We start from the raw sequence: 24,857 nt of genomic DNA on the forward strand, positions 1-24,857 counted from the left end.
AGTAATAAATTCCTTTAAAAGGTGCAAAAAGGGATGCAACCCTAGTAAATGATATACAAAGGAAGATCCAAAAAGAAAATAAAAACACAGAAAGTATTATCTAAAACTCATGTTATCCATAAACTCTAAAGTTTGAATTAGAGAACTGAGAAAGATGCAGAAGTCTGATAAAAATGCCTTCAAAAATAAAAACTTCAGCATCATCAAAGGTAACTCCTCCCATCAAAGCAATGATTATTCCCTTATCTCCATGTACATCCCATCAAAGATAAACAGAATGGCCTTCCATATTTTGCTATTTGTTCCTTGCCAAAGTGTCCTTTCCAACAGTATAATAGATCCAACACCGGGCTAGGCATAACCCAACACAAAAAAAAAAAAAAATACCACATTTCCCTACCAATATCACAATGAAGGAAAAGATGCGACACCAACTCTCTGTGATTTTTTCACCTATAAAATCAATCCATAATAAATGTTCCCCGTCTTCCTAAAATCATTTGTTGTCAAAGTCTCCCCCTTCCCCCCAACCCACAAAAAAAAATTTGCAGCACAACACATTCCCAATGGATCAACAATTCAAAGCTATAAAATTATAGCCAAGAAGAAGAAACCTGTTACTTAAACAAGCTGACACCTTGCAGATTCCTTGCAATAAACACCAATTTGTAAGAAAATAGAAAATATATAAATAAAAGAGGGGGGGGGGGGGGACTTGACAATAAGCTCAAAAAATTAGAACCATGAAATAAAATGACTTGCAGGCAGTATCAATCACACGTGCAACTAAATATACCAAATGATGCAGTAATTTGGTCCAGTATGTGACTGTACAGGTACAGGTAATTATAACAAACTTGACTAATCTATGGTTCAATTGGGAAAAATAGGAACTTCAGAATTAGGTATCATCACACGCTTTTAATTCTACAAAATCAAAAATTCTAAAGTCAAAACATCATATAAAATATTGCAGTAAATAAATTTAGTGCACGTATGCCATCAGTTGGTTATTAGAGCAAGATTTATGGACAATGACGAACCATGCAAACGGTTTTTCCATTTAATAATATGAACTGTTGACAGCAACTTGGAAACTTGTGATCTGTACCTTCTCTTTTTCTCGTAGAGCCAAATAACTTTGCATCTCCTTTTGCAACCTGAAAACATATAGACCTTGTAAATAATTTCATTCTTCACCCAGATCATAGCTGCATGTTACTACTGATACCTTCTTTTCTGGGATAAGATAGAGTTCAATGCCTTTACATGAAGAGGGGTGAAAAGAGAAAATAAATGGATCCAGTGTCTTGTCCTCTCAGCAACTGAAAGAAGAATGGGAAATAAATCCTCTGCAAGAACAAGCTCCATGTTTTGGGACCTGAAGAATATTAAATAATTGTTGCACCTGTCATCATAATTACAACTTCTTGGTTCAACACACGACAAAGTCTAAAAAAGCAGACCTGAACTCCTTGCAATCTTTATCAAAGCACAGCATCAAAATTTTACATGGAATCTGTTCAAAGTGGTCACTTATTGTCATATGGCCTTCAGAACATTTATTACAATAATCTCGATATACTTCTATCAATTTATAGAAGGCCTTCTTTCTAACAATTATCTGCATAAAGGGAAAACATGATGTGAGTGTCAATAACTGTACTGAGGCACAGGAGAACCTTCTAGAGCAGAGTTACCTTCTTATCCCGAAGTCTTTCAGCAGTTTGAGATATTAATTTGGGGGGAACAAATTTCAGGTTCGACTGGGCAAGATCACAGGCAACAATCACTGCCTGTGTTCTCACTTTATCATCAAAATCTAACAATCGATCTTCAAGGGCAGCTGTGTAATTAGTAAGCATTAAACAAATGAGTTGTGTTAAGTAGATTCAAAAGACAACAGAATCAGGAGATTTTCCATCATAACAGTACAAGTTTGATTGCTCATAACTTACAGATAACTTCATGAGATTCTGTTCCAGAAGGACTCGCCATGTAGAAAGCTTTAACACATTGTAGAGCACTCAGTCTAACTTCCACAGATTTATCAGAGAATCTTTTCAAGAACTCTAAGAAAAGATCACGGTAATGTTGTGCAACATGCTGTTTGGGCAGTGCAAAAAGTTTCCCAACTAAATTAACAGCTTTTATTCGGACATCAACTTGATCAGTCTACAAGCAGAAGCACATGGTTAATAAGTATAGAAGCATTGATAAATTCACCAACTGAACAAAACAGACAAGAGACCCAGCAATCGCACACACACACACACACACAGAATTCATACCAGTAATTCATGAGTCAAGTTTGGAATGACAGTAAGAAGCATCTGAGGAGCACACTGGAAAATTTGAAAAATGATTTCATGGTAAAATTCTTTGAGCTCATTCTCTACAGCATCTCTATTCAGAATACAATTTGTTAAAAACCCACAGATAAATGGCTCAAGCTTTTCTGCACAATTTTGGATAATAGAAACAGCAAGCTGATATGAAGCACACGGCGCACCCTGTAAAACATACAAGGGATATAAACGTATACAGTTGGAAGTTAAGTGAGACTTTGAATTGCAACAATGGCTCATGAAAAAGAATAAATGTATACATTAAACAAAAGCATTGCATAATAACTTAAAATACGAAGTTCAACACTTTCCTGGTGTTAGAGTCCAAGTTAGCTTTTTATTAGGTATTACCTTATCAAGTTGTTTGTTTACTAGTCCAATTAGTAGTTTGCTTACTAGTCAACATAGGTGCCTTAGTTGTATTAGAAAAAGTTAAAATCTAGAGTCTATAAGTGTGTCATTGTACCCAAATAAAAGGAAGTTGATTTATATTCAATATTAAGTGTTTTGAGTGTTGAGGCATATTAGCCTTCATGTATTCTTTTCCAAATTTCTATTCTCTCTTTCTTCTTCTGTTTTTTGTAGTACTATTCATGCCACGGGTACTGTTCATAGTTCAAACAGCTTCTAAACGCCATAAATTTCTCTTTTTCCTTTCAACCTTAAGTTAAGTGCTTCCTCTTACCTATCAAACCCTAAAACTCCATGGGGTTTCTCTACCAAATAGGCATCAAAAACTCATCAAACTACCTTTTGATTCCTATACATTGACCTTAAATTCTAGAATGCTAATTTCCTAAACCCTAGATCCACAAATTCTCTAGATCCTAAAGCCATCACAGGAAATCTGAAATTTTTTCTTAAGTGCTTCAAGGGGAATTTTGATACACTTATCAAAAAAAGAATTCCGATACATTTCTGAAGCATTACCTTTCTCAAACAAGGAAAACAACATCATATACTTGACCACAAAAACTACACAAAAGACACCCTCATAAACACCAAAAGACCAAACAATGAGAATACACGTAAAAAACCTTTTCCACGACAACTGAACCTACTAAAAAATCGTATCAATGGAAATAGACAAATGTGCATTGCACAAAGCTCTATTTGTCTCAATCCAATAATGCATTGCAATGTACAACTTTTTGACATATACCTTGCTAAGGACAATATTTTTGATTGAGTCATCTAAAGTCCAATTATATTAAAGAAGATAAAGTATAATATGCAAAAATATAGAATATAGCCACAACCAACAGGAATCCAAAACAAAGTCACTTATGACTTACCTTTCCATCCTTTACAAGTTTCCGCAAAATCACATCCAAAAGTGTCTGAGAAGCTTCTTCATTAATGATATGTGTCATTATATAAATAATATGATTAATCAAACTCCGCTGGTGATTTTCTCTACATAAAAAAAAATGCAGAGGCATAATTTTTGATATCATCAAATTGAAGCCAATAAAATATGCTCAAAGCCAAATAATTAACTAGCATATCATTATTTTGGATACTTGATCTAGCACTCCACCATAAGATATAAATAACTAGCATTTAATATAATAAGAATCATTCTACAATATATCAAGGTGTATAATTTGTTCACAACTTACTAAATCATAAAATTACAAATACTGCAATTAGGCAGGTTCTTTGTGTTTGAGTTGTGCCACGTGAGTACGAAAAGGAATTTATTATAAGGAGGATCATACACACACAGACAATAAACTTGTGTTTTGACTTTTGAGTATAATTATAAATAAAAGAACTCATGTTTTGAGTATGATTTTAAAGAACAAAATCTTGAAATTTAACCATTATATAGATCGGATAGTTATTGATCTTTATCATCTTAATATCTTACAAGCGTAGAAGGTATAAGAAAGTTATTGAGTAGTATAACATGATAAAAGTTACACCTAGTGCAACTTTAAGCTAACCTTACACACACAGACACAATATATATATATATATATGCATGTGTGTTATGTAAAGACCAAAAGAGTAATTTAAAGGGGAAATTTTCAATACAATAAGTGAAGAGAGAGGAAGGATATTCACCTCACAACTGAGAAAAATGTATTAAACATCTCCAAAACCAGATCATTGCAATTAATATCCAGCATTATAACCCAACATTTACATCGTGCAATAGTCTCTAATATTTTAACTCTTCTCGAAAAATGTGGGCTTGAGGTATCAGCTAGCTCAGCAAAGATACTGACAATGAGCTTAAAAATGTCCTGAAATGAAAGAATTGGGGTAAACTTCCTATATCAGCATACATGAAGTGAAATCAGACACATGTCGTAACACATAAAAAAAAATTCAACGGGTGTCTAAAGAAGATATAAAGGCAATATATATTTATCAATTAAGTACTTGTTACCCTAAGATATTTGTCTTCAAAAGGTGGTTCAGGCGCCATGACCCGAAATATTTCACTAATACAGATGGCCACTAGAAGTCTAACTTCCTTATCTTTATGCTGAAGAAGGCCATGTACAATTGCTTCCCTCAGTGGTTCTGTGGAAACTTCTAGATTTTTAATAGCTTCTAACTTCCTTGCAGCTTCGGACGTTGAAGGCTGTTCAATTTCTGACAAAACGTTTGCAGCTTGCTGCAAAAAAACAAATACCAAACAAATAAAGCAAACGATAAAAATATTCTTTTGGCAGAAAACCTTCAGCAATAAAAAATAGTAACCAGTGCACAAAGCTACCATATATACCCATAATTTGGCCATTACGTTGAGAGGGACACATATCAAATTGAAACTACTCATATGTTTGGTACACATAAATGACAAACCAAAATATAATTCTGCATCAGCCAGTAGTTATGTTGCACAAGGTATGTACACTAGACACGGGTTTAGTACACATGGGAATACCAACATGATTAATACAGACCAAAGACAAAGCAAGCCTAAACGGATATCATAATATTCTACTCAATCTCTTGTTTATGTATAATGATTTCCAGTTTATGTGTACATTAGCTATGTCTACAATTTAGGGATACAAGCATAGAACCGCAGTCGCATTTTCTCACCCCCACATCCAAGGAGTTTCACATCTGACAGAGACACAATCAGACTTTGCCAACAAGAATCAACACCAAGAACTATATTTCAAAACATATTTATCCTAATCCCAAACCAAAACAAAACCATAAACACTTCACACAACTCCAACATGTAGAATACTGTTTGATCAACACCAGCACGAATTTGCTTTCAAAAGCAAGAAAAAAGCACTTTCAAACAACAAGGAAATGCCTCAAAAAAAAAAAATAATACACATAAACCAACCAAAAAGTAAAAGCAAATATCGTCAATTATAGATAGAAACTCGGTTAATTAAGGGCAAACAAAATATAGAATACTATTTGATTAAAACCAGCACGAAATCGCTTTCAAAAGCAAGAAAAAAGTACTTTCAAAAAACAAGAAAATGCCTAAAGAAAAAGATCCGCAAAAACACAAACAAACCAAAAGGTAAAGCAAATATCGTCAAATTATAGATAGAAACAGGGTTAATCAAGTGCAAACAAAGTACGCATGGTTTGGAAATAGAAAAAAACAGAAATAATGGCTTACTTTGAGCGATTTGAGTAGGGAATCCTTGCCGGAGCGAGTTTTCCGGCCGAGTTGGGTACCGATTTCGGAAACGAGTTGAAACGCGGACTCGGCCATTGAAGCGGTGAAGGTGAAACCCTAGTTCGGTTATGGAGGAGAGGAGTGAGAGTGAGAGTGAGGGTTTTCGGTTTTGGTGGTTCGCGCTGTTCTCATTCGCATTTGCTTGAATCCGAAAATTGCGCTTTTGTAAGAGAGTGGGGTGGTGTGAGGAGTTCACTTTTATTCAATTTTGAGCGTGGACGATCCCGCCTGGCTGAGCGTGAATCGACGCACCTGACCTGATGGAGTAGATCCAACGGCAAAAATTTAAGAACGTAATGCAAATGCACTACTCCCACTGTGCTGGGTGATATCGATGGCTCCAGTTTTGCCAAGTCACCGATACCAAGGGACCTTTCGACAGTAAATTTTGAAAATTCATAATCGTTTCCAACTTTTGAAATTTTAAAACAAAACAAAACAGAACAGAACAGGCCATTGTATCCACTTTTCTTTTTTTTATCTATCTATATAGGTGTTTTTCCTGTTTGAATTCTTTATGTTTTAGGCTGCGTTTGGTTCGATGGTAAACACTTTCAGGAAATTATTTTACGCGTTTGCGGGTGTTTGGCAACACCTGAAATTTTGGTCAAACGGAAAATCAGTATCATTGACCGTAAAATAATCCCTCCCCACCCGGAAAACATTTTCCATTTCTATTTTACCTTCAAATAGAGTTTTCCGTTGGAAAATAGAGAAGGAGAGGGAGAGAGCAACGACCCACACCAGAAAAGAGAGAGAGCTAGAGGGAGATCGCCGGTGAAGCCAGATCACGCTGGTGAAGCTAAGATCGTCGTCCTCAACCCAAAGGCCCGCCTTCGAGCTCGCGCCGGGCGAGATCGTGCCATCAAGCTCGAGCCGGGCGAGATCGATGCGCGTGATCACGCCGGCGAGATCGGTGACCCACCGATCTCTCTCTTCCTCCTCCCTGTCTCACCTCCCTCTCTCAGTTGGACCAAATGATTTGGCCATGGTGTTGTTTTGATTTTTGTTTGTTTAGAAGTTGATGGATTGTAATTTTTTATTATAAAATTTGTTTGGAATGTGAGAAAATGGTTGAAAAGATGTGAGAAATCAGTAAAACATTTGCATTTTTAGAATGTTACCAAACACTTGAAAATATTTTCCAAAGTATTTTTTAAAATGCCACCAAACACCTAAAAATATTTTCCTTTCCCGAAAATATTTTCACCTGAAATTATTTTACACTCGGAAAACATTTTACACCCAACCAAACATAGCCTTAGTTCAAAAATGCTTTTACACTTCTATGTTTAACTAGAGATCAAACGAAAGGACAATTTGGTAAAAATGCAACTTTAACTCCCACTAAAATATTGCCTAAAAAATATGACAACTTTCTTGTTAATTTTCAAATTATTTTATCCACTTATAAATTCGATTTTCAAAATAAAAATTATATATATAAAATAAAATAAAAACACAATTTTTTTTCTACAAAATAGAACTGCTTAAAAAAAAAAAGGCCTTATCGCACGCGATTTGCACGTGTGATGAGGCTAGTTTTATATTCAAATCCTGAATTTGAATATAGAAAAAAGCATTTATTTTTGCATTAATTTTTCTCACCCACGCACATCATATCACTCAAACAAAAATAACTTAGGCTTCATTTGGCCCCATGTAATTGAATTTCTGAGAATAAAATAATTTCAGGGGAAAATATTTTCTCGTAAGGAAAATGTTTTAGGTTGTTTGGTTGCGCCATGGAAAACAGGGCAGAAAATGAATTCCAATGTTTGGCTGCTGCAGAAATAGGTTTACGGTATTCATTTTCCCATGTTTGGTTTATTCAAACATTTCACAAAAAATATGAAATGCATTGCAAAGAAACACATGCATCCCTGTAACAACACAAAATAAAGTTCTCATCCACTTCGACATCAACAAAGAGCATCTGAATATATATATATATATATATATATATATATATATATATATATATATATATATATATATATATATATATATATATATATATATCAAAACGCACATAATGTACTTTCACCATTGGCATTACACCTCCATGGTGTACAAAAATGATACCTACACATGGTATCTGAATAGTACACGTGCCCTACATGCTTACAGTGAACATACACAACTTGGGAAATTGTATCGTCCCAATAATACAAAAGACTACACATCTTACAGTCAAGATACATAAATGTTATCCCTTGGAGCATAACAGTCCACAAAATATATGTATCATCAGGGTATGTCCAAGGTTAGAAATACATACATAGTCTGCTTACCGATAATACAATAGTGTCACATGTATAATACAATCATAGGTGAATACTAGTACTACAACATATGACAATCCCTAAAGCTACCATCACAGTCAACACCAAACAGACAAGTCAAAGTCGAGTGAAAAAATAACTATCCATCCATAACTTCCTCAGCTTGGTATTCTTGGCCAGAAATCCCCTAGCTACCTTCTTATTTTTACACAGATGGTCAAAGGTAGTTGCAAGCATATCTTCACTATACCCATCCAACATCATAGCCATCACCTCAGAGTAAAGACTAGTGTAATCAATAGGGCCCCAGTTGATTTCTTTCAAGGCCACAGCAATTTCCTTAAGTTGATCAAATTGATCAATCATAACACTATCATTAGTGGAAGGTGCATGGCCTCTTTTGCGGGATTTCGAAATTGTGGACCCAGTGGCAGATGATTCTACCACATTCTTCCCCTTATCTGTCATACCCTCCTCCCCATTGACATCCCCAATCCCAATGTCCTCCCCATTGTCTTGTTGTGTGTCAATATCAACGTATGACTTAGCAAAGCTGCTTATGGCCATATCCTTACCCATTACAATGGCCAACTCATCGTACATCTCTATCCCCTTGTTCAAAAACTCTGCACGCTTACGATGCGCCTGTAAGGGAGAAAGGAACATATAATAACAATGCAATATTCACTTCACTCATAAATTTAATATTCAATTCAATATAGATGTCATATGTGGACATGGAAAAACGGGCGGGTTGGGTCGAGGTCGGGTCGGGTCAATCGGGTGTGCAAGTCAAACGAGTCACGGGTCAATTGGGTTGCGGGTTGGTCGGGTCGGGTTGACCTATATTTTTCAAACAAGTTTTTTTTTTTTTTTTTCAATTACAAAAACAAATCAATAACAATCTGTTTAGAGAGAATGAATAAAATCGATTGAGCAAATGAATTGCACTTAATGCCACTTGTTAATATCCTTCCAATTCTGACAGTTTTGAGCATAATAAAAAAAATTTATAGTCATAAATTCACGATGAAAAAAGTCTTCAATGTTAATAGTTCACTGTTAAAATGCATATAATTACAAGTTTACATCTTCAAAAAGAGATAGATCTTAAAACAAATAAAACAAGTAAGCTAGCAAAGTAGCAAGTTATCAGTCTTCTTAAGTGCACATGTTCCTATTGCATTTAAAATAATAGTAAAGTTAGATTACTTAGAAAAATAAACTAAAGAAAAAAAGATTTAAAAATAAATATAACATTTTAAGTAAAGAAGAATAAGTAAATATTTTATAAAAATTACACATTAATCTCAATCTACACAACGTTGGTAGCAGATTCAGCACTGCAAATATACTACTTGCAAATTGTAACTCAAGTTGGCCAATTTCATCAGCATCTTCATCCACAATACAATATTTTAATATAACTTAATATACGAATTAAAATTGTATAATTATGACTATAAAAAAAAAATGAGAACTGAAAGACAGAGAGTAAAACTGAAAAAGTACTGAACTACGAAAGAGGAATTTCAGGTTTGTAAACTTGTATTGTGATTTGTGAATTTTGTCATTTGTTTAATTGTTTGGCTTTGGAAAATCCGGACTACAGCTAGGCAGCAAGCATTGACCAATGACCATTGAATGAGATTCTTTTTTTGAATGGTTGTAATTCATACAGCCAAAGCCTTGTCAATGTTGTCATTGACTCATTGTGTAATGTGTTGTGTTGGACGGATGGACCTCTTGGTGTAAAGCAAAGGTGTTGTGCAGCCTGTGCTTGTGAGTTGTCAATTGTCATGACATGACAATTGATTCAATATTTTATTAGTTTATAATTATATTTATATGAAGTATTTAGGTGCTTTCTTTTATGCACCTAGTATCAGTATAATTTAAATATTTTTTTAACGGGTCGGGTCACGGGTTATCCATGTCGGGTCGGGTTGACCCGCAAAAAATCGGGTCGAGTCACGGGTCAACCTGTTTTTGCTTCGGGTCAAAAAAATGGGGTTTAGGCCAGGTATTTTTCTGGTCGGGTTGGGTCAGAAAATTCTAACCCGGGATAAGAACAATAGAAAAGACAATGCACAAATGCTAACACCAGATTTTACAATATATCCTCACATGAAAGTTACATTTGAAAATTCGTAAATGCAATGGAATCCAAAAAAGAATGACACTGTAAATTTCATATAAAGAGGGTACTTGAGCAGCCTTATCTTGTTCTCATTTCATAGATTATAAAAGCCAATAAAATATATTATCATTTATATTAACAAAATATTGTTGGAAGCCATACCATAACTTCCTCTTGATAGGTCTTGGCATCGCATGTAATCATCTTGAGGTTGTCGTCTCATCCAAATCCACTATTCTTTTGAAGAGTCTAAATGGTACTCCATATAGTCCTCAACGTACACAGTCAGTTCTCCACAAACGAGGGGTAGCATTCTACCCCAAACTGAGCAAAGATGGCCTTGGCTACAATGGCAAAGGAGCCGGCTTTGAAAGTGTTTGATGGCTTGTTGCCCTTCATGTCCACTTCGGCAAATAGAGTAAGCATGGTAGTGTGCATTAGGGGTAACCACTTGAATTGCTTAGAGCCCACCTTCTCTTTTTCTTTCAACATTACTACATATGAAAATTGTAAAGTCAAAGTAGCATTTAATAATGAGAGTAACATTTAGTAATTACTGTGCATATGAACAATAAATCAAACACACATACAACCACACATATTTGAGGAAAAAAGCATTAACAAATGAACATATAGACATGCACAAAAAACGAAATAATTACTGGAAATAACAATGTAATGCTAGAAATAACAATGTAATGCTAAAAATAATCATCCTTACACCACCAGAAGTCTATAGTAAATACATTGTTCTTACAGAAAAGAAAAATATAGTACATATTACAATTATAGAAATTTGAATAAAGTACTATTCTCTACTCTTGGTATAATTAGATCACATGGCTTGACATATCTTATCTCTCTTAACATTCCACGCTCTAATGTCTTCAATGGAGTCCTGATATGAATGTGTTTCTTGTTGTGAGCCACTAGACTCTACTTGATTCATTGCAGCTTCCACAATATAGTCAATAGGATCAACCCCCATAATGTGATTATGAATCACCCAACATGCTAACACTACTTCCACTTGGGTTTCAAAAGACCAAAATGGTTCTGCATCCAACACTCGAAAACGTTTCTTCAACACTCCAAACCCTTGCTCAATGGTAGTTCTCAATGAAGAGTGATGGAGGTTGAACAATTCCTGTTCATTCTCAAGAGGACGATCACTAAACTTTTTCAAGTGATATCGCACACTCCGATAAGGTGACAAAATTCCATTTTTATTACCATACCTAGCATCACCAAGGTAATATTTACCTACATCTATTCAAAAATAAAACTAAATCACTACTATGCTTAGTAAAATGCACAAAATTTATTAAACTAATAAACTCAAAAAGTGAAGTAATCCTATAATACCTTTGGGAATTGAAAATCCCCCTGGCCCAGCAAATGCATCATTTAACACACATGAATCATGTGCACTGCCTTCCCATTCAGCCAATACATAAGTGAACTTCAAGTCAAAACTAATGGCAGCTAACACATTTTGTGTGGTTCCATCTTTGCGACCACGAAACCTTCCTTTTATTTCAGGTGGCACAGATGCACGAACATGTGTACCATCTATTGCTCCAAGACACCTAATTTTCGATAGACATAATAATTTAAAATTACACAAATCTTCACAATTTACAAAAATACACAAGTCGCAATATTTACCTTAAAATATGGGTAGAACATTCTGCTATCCCTTATCTCTGGTGGTGTATCTTCGCTAGGCAGTTTTATTAGAGTTCTACATAATTTCAAAACCCCCTTAAGGACAACCTTTGAAGTATCTATGAACAGTCTCAGTCGATCTATGGAACCGACTACCAATTACACAAAACCTCACATTATGACCAATAATGTGTAAGAAAATTAGGGTATGTTTGGTAACTGTTTTTTCTCCTTATTTTTTGTTTTCAAAAATAATTTTATATTTTTGAAACTAAAAAACTTGTTTGGCAAACCAAAATGGACAGAAAACAAAAACTGTTTTCAAAACTTAATTTGTGAAGGAAATTGAAAACATGCAAAAGACTGTTTTCAGTTTATAGTTTTCAAAAGTAAATGAACACATGTATTTGATTTAATAAATTTATCTCATTTAATGAGTTAACATTAGAGTTCAAATCCTAGTAACAACATATTTTAATATTTTTTACTTTTTTCTTCAAAAATTTATTTTTTAATTTCAACTAACCAAACATGTTTTTTATTTCAAAAATACAAGAAAATTGTTTTTTCTTTATATTCCTAAAAACAAGTTTTTGAAAATATAAAACAAAAACTGTTACCAAACATAATCTTAGCACTTGCTCCCTAAGGGACATGTGAATAGTAAGGTGTATGTGCTCCCCCTCAGTGAGGATGTCACATAACTGGTGGAAAGTTATAGGCTTCATCCTAATTTGACTTACACAATATCTCTCACTTCTATGCAGAATATTATTTATGTAATGCTCTCTTTCGGCTGCATGATTAACATAAGGTACCCAAGACAGTCGTCTACACTGCAATTTCCTTACCAATTGCAACCCTCACAAGGAAGACAAATGCAACTGAAGCAAGAATTGCTATTTTGATTTTTTTTCTTCATCTAAAAATCGCAAACACTGTGGTCTAAGAGGTACGTAAACAAGCATGCTATTAATTACACAATATATAAAAACGGTACAAACAAAAAATAATAGACCATACCCTGTCAACCAACACAATACTCATGATCTCTAATACAATCAGTATATACAGTCATGCTCAAAGTTTGTTAAACCATCCAAATTCACATAAATATTATAACAAGCCCAATTCAAGATCAAGGGAAAAACACACAACCATTATGACAGTGTGTCCACAATATTCACAAGCTGCCATATACATTCACCAAAACATCCAAATCACATTGATAACGAGCACCTCAATTTATGCACATATTTCTTTGCATATAATTTTAACACCAACAAACTACAATTAGCTACGTTTGAATAATCAATATACATTCACCAAAACATAAAAATCACATTGATAACGAGTACCAAAATTTATGCACATATTTTTGTATAATTTTAACATCAACAATGTACACATCATAACATCCAAATAATGAATATTTACACCAACAAATCACATTGCATTCTATTTCTGTATAATTGTAACATTAACAAAGTTAATTTCTTAAATCAATAATTACATAGAGTAAATAAATAAATAAACATGTATTTAAATATATATATATATATATATATATATATATATATATATATTGGATCCGAGATAGTGAGAGTAGCATTTGGGTTGTTTATGGGTTTGAGGGTGGATTTTGGCTAGATGGGTTTGAGGGGATGTGGATTGGCTTTTGTAGATGGTGGGTGGGTTGAAGGTGTCTGGATCAGAGGTGAGGTGAGGTCGTCGGACTCAAATAGATGGTGGATTAGAGGTGAGGTGACATCGTTGGACTCAAATGAACTTAAACAGTGGAGGAAACTCATCGTGGGTGGATCGGCGGTGCCCGTCGGATTGTGGGTGGAGCTCGGACTAGGGTGAGGGAGAGGGTGGAGCTACGTTTGGCGAGGGAAAGGGTGGAGCTCTGTCACAGCTAAGCTTGGAGAGTACCAGTGATGTCTGTGAGGAGTGCATGTGAGAAGCTTTGAGAGAGTGTGTGAGAAGTGTAAAACAATTGAAGGTAAAATAGGAACTAAAATGGTTTTACGAGTGAGAAGGGGTTTTTTACAAGTGTGTGAATCGGAGGTAAGGTAAGGTCGTCGGACTCAAAATAGAGGGTGGATCGAAGGTAAGGTGAGGTTGTCGGACTCAAATGAACTCAAACAGTGGAGGAAACTCATCGTGGGTGGATTGGCAGTGCTCGTCGGACTTTGGGTGGAGCTCGGACTGGCGTGAGGGAGAGGGTGGAGCTACGTTTGGCGTGAGGGAAAGGGTGGAGTTCTATCACAGCTAAGCTTGGAGAGTACCAGTGATATTTATGAGGAGTGCGTGTGAGAAGCTTCGAGAAAGTGTGTGGGAAGTGTAAAACAATTGAAGGTAAAATAGGAATTAAAATGGTTTTATGGGTGAGAAGGGGTTTTTTATAGTCAACGGGTAAAATAATTTCATTTTGACCCAATTTTCCGTAGGTACCAAACACATAGCCTGGTGTAAAATAATTTCCTAAAAGCCTTTTTAGGTGAAACAAACGCAGCCTTGTTGTATGAACCTACAATTTGTTTAGAGGACATACATAGAGATGTAGCTACTCTTGTAATTTTTGACATAAGTTTTCCATCCTATTAATGAATTTTCACAATTCGTTTCTTAAACAAAAAAAAGTAACTTATTGTTTTCATAATATTTATAAATATGCCACTGTATTCATATTCACAATAAAATAAAAGCTAAAAAGTTGTATTCATTTTTTGTATTCATTTTTTGTATTCAAATCCACTTTTTTTGAAAACTGAAAATGAATATTGAGTACAAAAACACAACCAACCCAATTTTTTGGCGGTGGGTCCCACAAAAAAACTGAAAATGAATTAATTAGAGAACTAAATGAATGAAAAGAAATCCTCAAATTTTCTTGAATTTTATTAGCAACCAAACACAAACCTAGCCAAGTGATTTTCAAAAGTTAAAAATTGAATAGCTTTTGCTAGATAAGTTTCTCATGATTTCACAAATGATGAAGAGATATTTGGATTTGAGGATAGCTCTCAAGTTCAAATGGACTCTCTTGAGCGAGAGAGTGGGTTTATGCAAAACTGAGAGAGAGAGAGAGAGAGAGAGAGAGAGAGAGAGAGAGAGAGTGTGAGGTTTGTGTCTTGTTAAAATATCACTCCACTGAACCTAATCTGAAAATCCTTTAAATTTTCTTGAAATACTTTATCAGAGAAAGAGAGTGGGTATGTGTTTCAAATTTTTAAGTTCTTGAGTGTGGGTATGTGTTTCAACTCCACTGCCTTATTCCTACTTCATATAGAGTGGGCTTGTGTTTCAAATTTAAACTTTATAGTTTAAAGCTCACGCACATTGTTTAGGCGATGCTTTTGTGAAAGCTAGTCTATGATTTTTTTTTAAACATGTTTGGTAATGTTTGAGAATTTTATTTGTGGCATTTCATCACATAATTTGGATTTGTACTTGGTAGTGTTTGGATAGCACGTGTTGGTGGAGAGTGGTAGTGGTAGTGGCAGTAATGGTTGTGGTTATGGCGGTTGTCGGGTTTTGTATTTTTCTAAATTGTAGTGTTTGGTTGCTAAGAACATTCAAGAAAAGTTGTTTTTTAAATTTTTTAAAAATTTTAATTCATCATTTTAAACTTTTCATTTTATGAGGTTTATTTTGTTTAAATTTAAAATTTGCTGACGTGACTTTTTTAGAAGCAATCAAATATTTTTAATTATTATATGAGCCACGTGCATACCAACAATGCAAATCGTTTGCTACGTAAGCATTTTCATTAGTGGGTTAATGGTAAGAACTAAATTCACTGCAAGTTGAAAATAATAGGGATCAAATTAACTACTACTAAAATGTAAGAACCAAATTGACTATGATCACAAAATGTAGGGACCAAAATGGTATTTTTGCATATTTTTTAAGGTTTGACCTCCACCTTTCTTTTATTTAGTTCAATTCTTTTATTTGTTTAGTGAGTGATGTGTCAATTTTTCATTAAAACAACAAAAAGAGATTTCAATTAAAAAATTACTGATGTTATCAATTTCTTTCCTTTCTGGTCAAAAAGGCTGGAAAATATTGTACTTGTAAACAAATTGGAACGGTAACCCTCTTATTCCAACTCGGAAAAAATTTCGGGTCATTCTCATTCATTTCGGTAAATACTAGCCCAAAATTGAAGATTTGGCTGGAATGGAATTTGGATTGAAAAAATAAAGTCTTAACCAAATAAAAATAGAGGAAGAAAGAAATGAAATGAACAAACGTACCTTACAACAAAAACAAAAGCAAAAAAAAAAACTGAGGTAACAAACTTGAGTGAGAAGTGGAGAAGTCAAATAAGATGAGGCACTGGTAGTCTACTATCATTGGGTTGAACAATAGTAGTTTGAATTAATATTTAGTTATTTAGTTATTATAATACGCATACAAATGGAAAAACAAAGAGGAAGACAACATAACATTAAAGACGAGAAGAAAAAAAATTGAGAAGAGTGAAAATCGAGGAATGTGACTAGACACATGTGGATACGAAAATACAAGAGAAAAAAAAAATGAAAAGAGAGTGAAACAGCTGGTGAGGAAAAAAAGAGTATTAAAAGAAATATTGAAAATATTAACTAGTTGGGCAGTGTGCAAGCCAACTTTCTAAGTTTCGTACTTTCATTTTGCTTTTCTTTTTTTTTCCATTGAAAGAATTAATTAGTATACTTCAATAAAATAATAGTAGTTTGTGTGAATAAATATATTAGTTCTAAGATAACAAGTTTTATAATTGTTGATTTTTTTAAGTAAGTATATGAAATTATATATATATATATATATATATATATATATATATATATATATATATATATATATATATATATATATATTCAGTACATTGAAATAAGTTAGTACCGAAACATTCTATTCTAATAGACAAACTGAAACGATATTCATAACATTTTTTTAACAGATTTGAATTGATCAAATAAATTTTCATCAAGTGTTGTAATAAAAATGAACAATAGGAAATGTGAATTGATTCTATCCTATTACATATAAGTTTTTGATTATATAATTATTTTATGAGATTTGTTTATATAATGTTTAAAAAAAAATGATTTAGGGAGAGATGAAATTGTTAGGACGTGTGCCTTTAAATCCTATTGTATGATGCTATATATGTTATTATGTATGACTTAATGTTGTGATTAATAATGTTGTTTTATTATTATCTAAAAATAATGGTAACATGAATATTGAGACATTATTGTGGGGAGTGAAAGAACTTAAGTGGGTATTTGGGCCTTGGGCTTTATCAATGGGTGTTAGTTCATTCTTGACTAAATGTTTTTAGGGCTACGAGTTGGCTCACAAGCCGAGGGCCCGAGGATTAAGCCAAGGGCCCGAGGATTCATCCGAGGAAGAGTCTCTCCTCGGACAGACCCGTGATTACTTGGAGATTCACTAGAAAGATCAAGGTAGAGTTCTAGAAAAACTGTAGGTTAAAGAGGGGATCCAAATACCCTCTAGACATGGTGGTGTAAGAGAAATATCTCAGAAAAAGGCTGCTGCCTCCACATTAAAGACCCTGCACCTACCTCCCTGGCCGCATTAATGGAGAAGTGACCCCTGAACAGTAAAATTCAGCCTTCTAGCTAGTATTTAAAGATTTCAAGAAGGTGATGGAAGGGGATTTTGGGGGACACGTGGATAAAAGGAGAAGGAAATGAAGTATTTAAGGGGAGAAGGGAGTAGAAGAGAAGGCGGGAGGCCTTTTTGAAAAGAACTTGAGAAGGACTAGGAGCTGTAACCTTTAAAAGGAAATAGAGAAATAATATACAAAGGGTCCTCGGTCTACGTCCGAGGAGGTTCATTTTGCCCTATTTGTCCATTGTTTATAAATACTGTAATATTCGGGCCTGTTCATCAAGTTTCGAGCACCATCGAACTAGATTGAGAACCCACACTCTACAAATTTAATTGTTTAAGGCTCATTGGGCCTGAGCCCACTTATGTTTTTGGGTCCAGGTGCCATTGTCCACTTACAATTATCATATAGTCCATAAGATGCATAGTATGTGATTTAGTCACAGAAGATATAAATTACAAGTTCTTTATAAACTCAGAATTTTAGTTCGTAGTCGGTGATGAAATTGGGTATTTAATCTGCGAAGACTATAACATATCAACTAAGATGATTTATCTTGATCATGGAAATGAAGATTTCTAGTTGGTATGTTGATATGTTTTAAGAGTTAAGACATATTGAACTGGACCGCTGTGAGATTTATTATTTTTCTAACGACTGTCAATTGAATAATAAATCTCACGACTTCTATTTACATGAACTCTTAATCCTAAGTGTAAGTGTTAGACACTTTGACATTCTCCATTTGTAAACTGATTAAGATACCACACATCATAGGTGTTAGTAGAATTGGAGTGAAGATTGAAAGTGTTGTCAAGTGTTTTTGATCTTTGGTTTTGAAATTCACCACTCTAAGGTACACTCTCTTGTTCTCAAAATCTGAAACTTACATAGTGCATATTAACATTTATGAATGAAGTAGATCCGTTATTTTTTCGCTGCGTATGTTTTGTATGCGATACAAACATATATTTTTCCTTCAATTAGTATCAGAGCCAAGTTTTCATTTCGTATCTGTTTAACATGTTTTGAGTTTTAGAATTATTAACAATAGTTCATGTTGTTAGAAATTAGTTTTCTGCATGGTTGTTGAAATTATTGTTTGATAAAAACTGATATTGATGTTATGATGTTGTTTAATTTTGAGTTTAAGTATGTTAAATTGAACTTTAAGGCTATAGCATCAATGAAATTCAGTTATTATATCAATTTCTGTCCATTGTGTTCATATGATGGTTGTTTTGTTCATGAAAACGTTAAAAAACTGTCTTAGAAATTTTTTGAAAAATTCAAAATTTGCAACGCTCAATCGATCGAGGATCTATCGAGAATCGATCAAGCTTCACGGAATTTTTCTCGATCGATCGAGCATTTGTCGAGGATCGATCGAGGTACATCGTCGATCAATCGATGACTAAAGGCTAAAAATTTTATCTAAGTGTTTTTACATGTATAAAGAGCAAGGCTATGTATAATTTGTTTATGCATGTTTTATATTTAAAAACCTTTGTTTTAAAACATCTAGTGGAAGAGAGATACAAAGGTTGGATCTCACGGCTTCCATTATCGGTTCATAGTAGTGTGGGATAAGCATCGCGTTTTGGCGTATATGTCTTGCGATCCTAAAGGAGGATGTTTATTTCATAGTACTATAAGATTGAACTTACCCGTTTAAAGTAGTATGGACAAGCACCTTGTCTTGGCGTATATGCCTCGTGATCCCAAAGGATGGCGTTTTATTTCAGGGTACTACAAGTTTAAACACTATGAACGGAGATGGAATTTGGCTACACATTATTTTAGATAATGGTGTACATTAGACTAAGTGTAATGTTAACCTCCCAAAGGAGTTATGTCATTATTACTTAGAAGTCAAAGATAATATGGCATATTATTAGTGTTTGATAAGAGTTATCATGATAGCACTAATAATGAGAATAGTTCTCAATCAATCATAATGTTTATAATAAACTTGCTACCAAAGAATTATAAATATGAGATTGGGTTGTCGTTGCATATATTATATTATGGTTTTATTAAGGTTCCATATTATATGTTTATATGCTAAATTGATAATGTCTAGTTTACTTATCATATTCATGTTAATTATTTTCATATTTGAACATGGCATCATTTAGCCCATTTGTTTCTATTCTTAATCAAAACAATCTAACTGGATCCAACTATGTTGATTGGAAAAGAAATTTGGACATTGTTTTAACTGCTGAAGAGCACAAATATGTGTTTACTCAACCATGTCCTAACTTTCCTTCATTAGATACTCCTCTTGAAGAAAAACAACGATATGATTGTTGATAGAAATCTAATGAGATGTCCAAGTGTTAAATTCTAGCATCTATCTCAAATGTTCTACAACATCAAATGCAGAATGTAGAACTAGCTTCAGACATTATGTAAAGTCTGAAGGAGATGTTTAGGAAGTAAGGCCGTTTTGCAAGGCAAGAAACCATAAGAAAAATTTATAATACAAAAATGGCTGAAGGTACTTCATTTAGGGAGCATTGTCTTACAATGATCTCTAATCTAAATATATTAGAGGTTTTAGGTGCCGATATTGATGGAGAATCCCAAGTGGATATGATACTCCAGTCACTACCGAAATCATTCAAAGAATTCAGACTAAATTATAATATGAACAAAAAAGGTTTATTCTTTGTCTAAATTGATGAATGAATTGGCAGCGGCAGAAGGTATTTTTGGTACTTCTAGTGTTAAAGTCAATATGGGTGAAGCTTCTACTTCTCAACCTAAGTCGAAAAGCAAAGGTAAGAAAAAGAAGAAGAAGGACTTCACTAAGCAGGATGGTAAACAAATTACCTTCGGAGTTGTCAATAAGGAAAAGAAGCTTAAAGGGAAGTGTTTTCATTATGGCAAGAAAGGTCATTGGAAGAGGAATTGTCTAATTTTCAAAGCTGTCAAGAATAAAGGTATGTAAAAGCACATTCCTTCTTGAAATATGTTTGGTACAGAATCCCACGAATTCCTAGTGTGTGGATTCAGGTTATACTAATCATATCCGCAATTCTTTGCAGGGGTTCTAGGAGACCGGAAAGGTGAATGAAGGAAAATTGTTTCTTACCTTAGCGGATGAGAGTAGAGTTCCAGTTGTATCTGTTGGAATGTTTAATTTATATTTTAGTTCTAAAGTTTTAATGTTGGAAGACTGTCTGTATGTACTTAATGTTCATAGGAATTTAATTTTTGCAACTTACTTAGGTAAACATGGGTATTGTATTATCCTGAAAGATAATGTTATAATAAAGAATGATAAAATGTTTATCTGTTCTGGCAATATTGTGGATGTGCTTTATATTTTAACTCCTGATAAGCATGAATTATACAATTCTGAATTAGATAGTAATTCTCATATAGAATCATTAAAGAGAAAGTTTCTTTCTAATGATGTATATCTTTGACACTTGTGTTTGAGTCATATTAATTCAAATAGGATTCAAAGACTAATCAAATATGGACTTTTACAGTCCATGGACTTTGATGGATTTTCAGTTTGTGAATCTTGTTTGGAAAGTAAAATGACCAAACGACCTTTTAATGCAAAAGGTAGAAGAGTCCAAGAGTTGCTTGAATTAGTTCATACGGATGTATGTGGTCCTATATCAACCCAAGCAAAAGGAGGTTATGAGTACTTCATCACTTTCACAGATGATTACTTAAGATATGGTTATGTGTACCTAATGAGACGGAAGTCCAAAATCTTTGAAAAGTTAAAGAGTTTAGGGTTGAAGTTGAGAATCAATTGGGTAGACGCATCAAGGCCATTTAATTTAATCGTGGTGGCGAATACTTTCTTGGGGATTTCAAGGACTACCTAATTCAGAATGCGATTGTATCTCAATTAACTGCACCTAGAACTCCTCAACAAAATGGTGTAGCGGAGAGAAGGAATAAGACTCTTTTGGAAATGGTTAGGTCCATGATGAGTTATTCAACTTTACCAATTTCCTTTTGGGGATATGCATTAAAAACTACTATGCATATTTTAAACTTAGTTTCATCAACATCTATTTCTAACACGCCCAAGGAATTGTGGAGTAGGCGCAAGCTTAGTATGAAGTATCTCCACATTTGGGGATGTTAGCACATGTGTTGAAAGGGAAGTTTGATAAGTTGGAAGCTAAAACGGAAGTATGCATGTTTTTAGGGTATTCAAAGGAAACCAATGGTTATTTATTCTATAATCATAAGGATAACAAAGTGTTTGTTAGCACTTATGCCAAATTCTTGGAGGATGATTATGTGAATAACTTTAATCCTAAGAGTAAAGTTGTTTTGGCTGAAATAAATAAACCTGTAGTTGAACAACCAATGGATGAAACTAGAGATGATGTGATTGTATTAGATACACCACAAGATAATACTCATGAGATGTCTAGTACACAGATGTCTTGTCATAGTGGGAGAATTATTCGGCATCTTGTAAGATTTATAGGTTTGGGAGAAACTTATGAAGCTATCTCAGAAGAGGCTGAATCGAATCCCTACACTTATGAGGTGGCAATGAATGATATAGCTAGATGCACATCATTGGGTTAATGCTATGAAATCTGAATTAGATTCCATGTATTGCAATCAAGTTTGGGATCTTGTAAAGGTGCCTAACGGCATTAAACTTGTTAGTTGCAAATGAGTTTACAAGAGGAAGAGAGGGATAGATGGAAATGTTGAAACTTTTAAAGCAAGACTAGTGGCGAAAGGGTATACACAAAAAGAAGGCATTGACTATGATAAAACTTTTTCACTAGTGACCATGCTTAAATCTATCAGAATTCTCTTATCCATTGCTGCTCATTATGATTATGAGATTTGGCAAATGGATGTCAAGACTGCATTTCTTAATGGCAATCTTGAAGAGGAAATCTATATGATGCAACCGGAATGTTCCATGGTAAAGAACCAAGAGCATATGGTATGCAAGTTAAAAAGGTCAATTTATGGACTTAAGCAAGCATCTAGATCATGGAATATCAGATTTGATCAGACAATCAAATCATTTGGTTTTGAACAAAAGCTTGATGAACCATGTGTGTACAAAAGACATCAAGACAAAGTAGTTATGTTCTTAGTGCTTTATGTAGATGATATTCTACTCATTGGAAATGATGTAGGGATAATGTCATTGATTAAAGTTTGGTTGTTAAACCAATTTGATATGAAGGACTTGGGTGAAGCTAATTATATTCTAGGGATCAAGTTTTGGCGAGATTGAAAAAATAGGATGTTAGATTTGTCACAAGCTGGATATATAGATAAGGTTCTCGAACGGTTTAGCATGCAAAACTCCAAGAAATGATTACTTCCTTTTAGACATGGAATTCCTTTGCCTGATGACCAAGACCTAAGACTCTTGAGGAAGAAAATATGATGAGACAAGTTCCTTATGTTTCTGTGGTAGGAAGTCTCATGTATGTCATGCTTTGTACTAGACCGGATATTTGTTATTTAGTTGGCATGGTCAACTGATATCAATCAAATCTAGGACCTAAACATTGGCAAGCTGTAAAGCATATTCTCAAGTATCTTAGGAGAACGAGAAATTATATGCTTGTTTACCGATGTGAGGATTTGATTCCCATTCGCTATATAGATTCAGATTTTCAGTCGGATGTAGATTTCAGAAAATCCACGTCTAGTTGTGTATTCACCTTGGGAAGTGGAGCCATAAGTTGGAGGATTGTTAAGCAATCTTGTATTGTAGACTCCACCATGGAAACTGAATATGTTGCTGCTTGTGAGGCGACAAAAGAGGCTGTTTGGTTCAAGAAATTCCTTTCTGATCTTGGTGTTGTGAGAATTGAGTAAGTTCATATTACATTGTTCTGCGACAATAGTGGAGCGGTTGCACAATCCAAGGATCCAAAGAATCACAAGAAAGGAAAGCACATAAAAAGAAAGTACCACATCATTCGAGACATTGTTGCTTGAGTAGATGTGGTTGTAGCAAAGATTGATGGTGCAAAGAATCTAGCGGATCCCTTTACCAAAGTCTTGCCCCAAAGGACTTTCGATTCATATTTGGAGGAGATGAGTTAGATTAGTGCACAATAGTCTTTAGGGCAAGTGAGAGATTGTTAGGATGTGTGCCCCCTTAAATCATACTGTATGATGTTATGTATATTATTATGCATGACATTATGTATGACTTAATGTTGTGATTAATAATGTTGTTTTATTATTATCTAAAAATAATGATAACATGAATATTGAGACATTATCATATAGTCCATGAGATACATAGTATGTGATTTAGTCATAGAAGATATAAATCACAAGTTTTTTGCAAATTCAGAATTTTAGTTCGTAGTCGGTGATGAAATTGGGCATTTCATCTGTGAAGACTATAACATATCAACTAAGATGATTTGTCTTGATCATGAAAATGAAGATTTCTAGTTGGTATGTTGATATTTTTTAAGAGTTAAGACATATTGAATTGGACCGCTGTGAGATTTATTTTTTTCCTAACGACTGTCAATTGAATAATAAATCTCACGACTTCTATTTACATGAACTCTTAATTCTGAGAGGATAGTGGACCTGATCATGAAGTGTAGGTTGCTTTGATATATCATGAGTGAGATCTAAATTAACGATTAAAACCTCAGTATGTTGGGCAATCACATTTAGTGTTGGTGGAACATATATTCTAAAGATGGAATTCATAGTCTCTTAACGGAAATACAAAATATTCCCTTGAGATAAGTTTAATGAGTTTGGTTATTCAGAGAGTTAGGCCTAACTACTTTGATAAGAAGTTACTAAAGTATATATTTATGAAATTGAATTTCATAAATATATGATGAATAACTTTAAAGGATTAAATCAGATACTAAATGAATTAAGATGTAGTAATCTTCAAAGTGGCAGTCTATATTCCTGACTTTGTATTACTATGAATATTTTATGAAGGGGTTGCATGTACAATAAAGTTTTGGGATATAATTTATAAATAAGTCCTAAAGTGCAACTATATTTATATAGTGGTATAAAATATAGTTAATGGTAATTTTGGACTTGTCAAGAGTTGATAGAAAAACCCAAGGCCCATTGGAGCTAGTGTCTTATTGGTCCTACT

At 34.0% G+C, this 24,857-nt stretch overlaps 1 protein-coding gene across 2 annotated transcripts in view; it reads right to left on the bottom strand.

The window, feature by feature from the left end:
- The window catches only part of LOC142619650 (sister chromatid cohesion protein PDS5 homolog B), a 35,144-nt gene extending 28,833 nt beyond the window's left edge, over positions 1-6,311 (bottom strand). For both annotated transcript variants that reach the window (XM_075792853.1, XM_075792852.1), the window contains exons 1-10: positions 5,959-6,311; positions 4,747-4,977; positions 4,419-4,600; positions 3,644-3,764; positions 2,292-2,513; positions 1,959-2,175; positions 1,701-1,846; positions 1,467-1,624; positions 1,232-1,381; positions 1,112-1,160 (exon numbers count right to left, since the gene is read on the bottom strand). In XM_075792853.1, the coding sequence (XP_075648968.1) occupies positions 1,112-1,160; positions 1,232-1,381; positions 1,467-1,624; positions 1,701-1,846; positions 1,959-2,175; positions 2,292-2,513; positions 3,644-3,764; positions 4,419-4,600; positions 4,747-4,977; positions 5,959-6,054 (1,572 nt within the window). In that variant the 5' untranslated portion in view covers positions 6,055-6,311. The remainder of the gene's footprint in view (positions 1-1,111; positions 1,161-1,231; positions 1,382-1,466; positions 1,625-1,700; positions 1,847-1,958; positions 2,176-2,291; positions 2,514-3,643; positions 3,765-4,418; positions 4,601-4,746; positions 4,978-5,958) is intronic.
- Between the last annotated feature and the right edge of the window lie 18,546 nt (positions 6,312-24,857).

This window comes from Castanea sativa, chromosome 12 (genome assembly GCF_040712315.1).
Source record: "Castanea sativa cultivar Marrone di Chiusa Pesio chromosome 12, ASM4071231v1".
NCBI classification, from domain to species: Eukaryota; Viridiplantae; Streptophyta; class Magnoliopsida; order Fagales; family Fagaceae; genus Castanea; species Castanea sativa.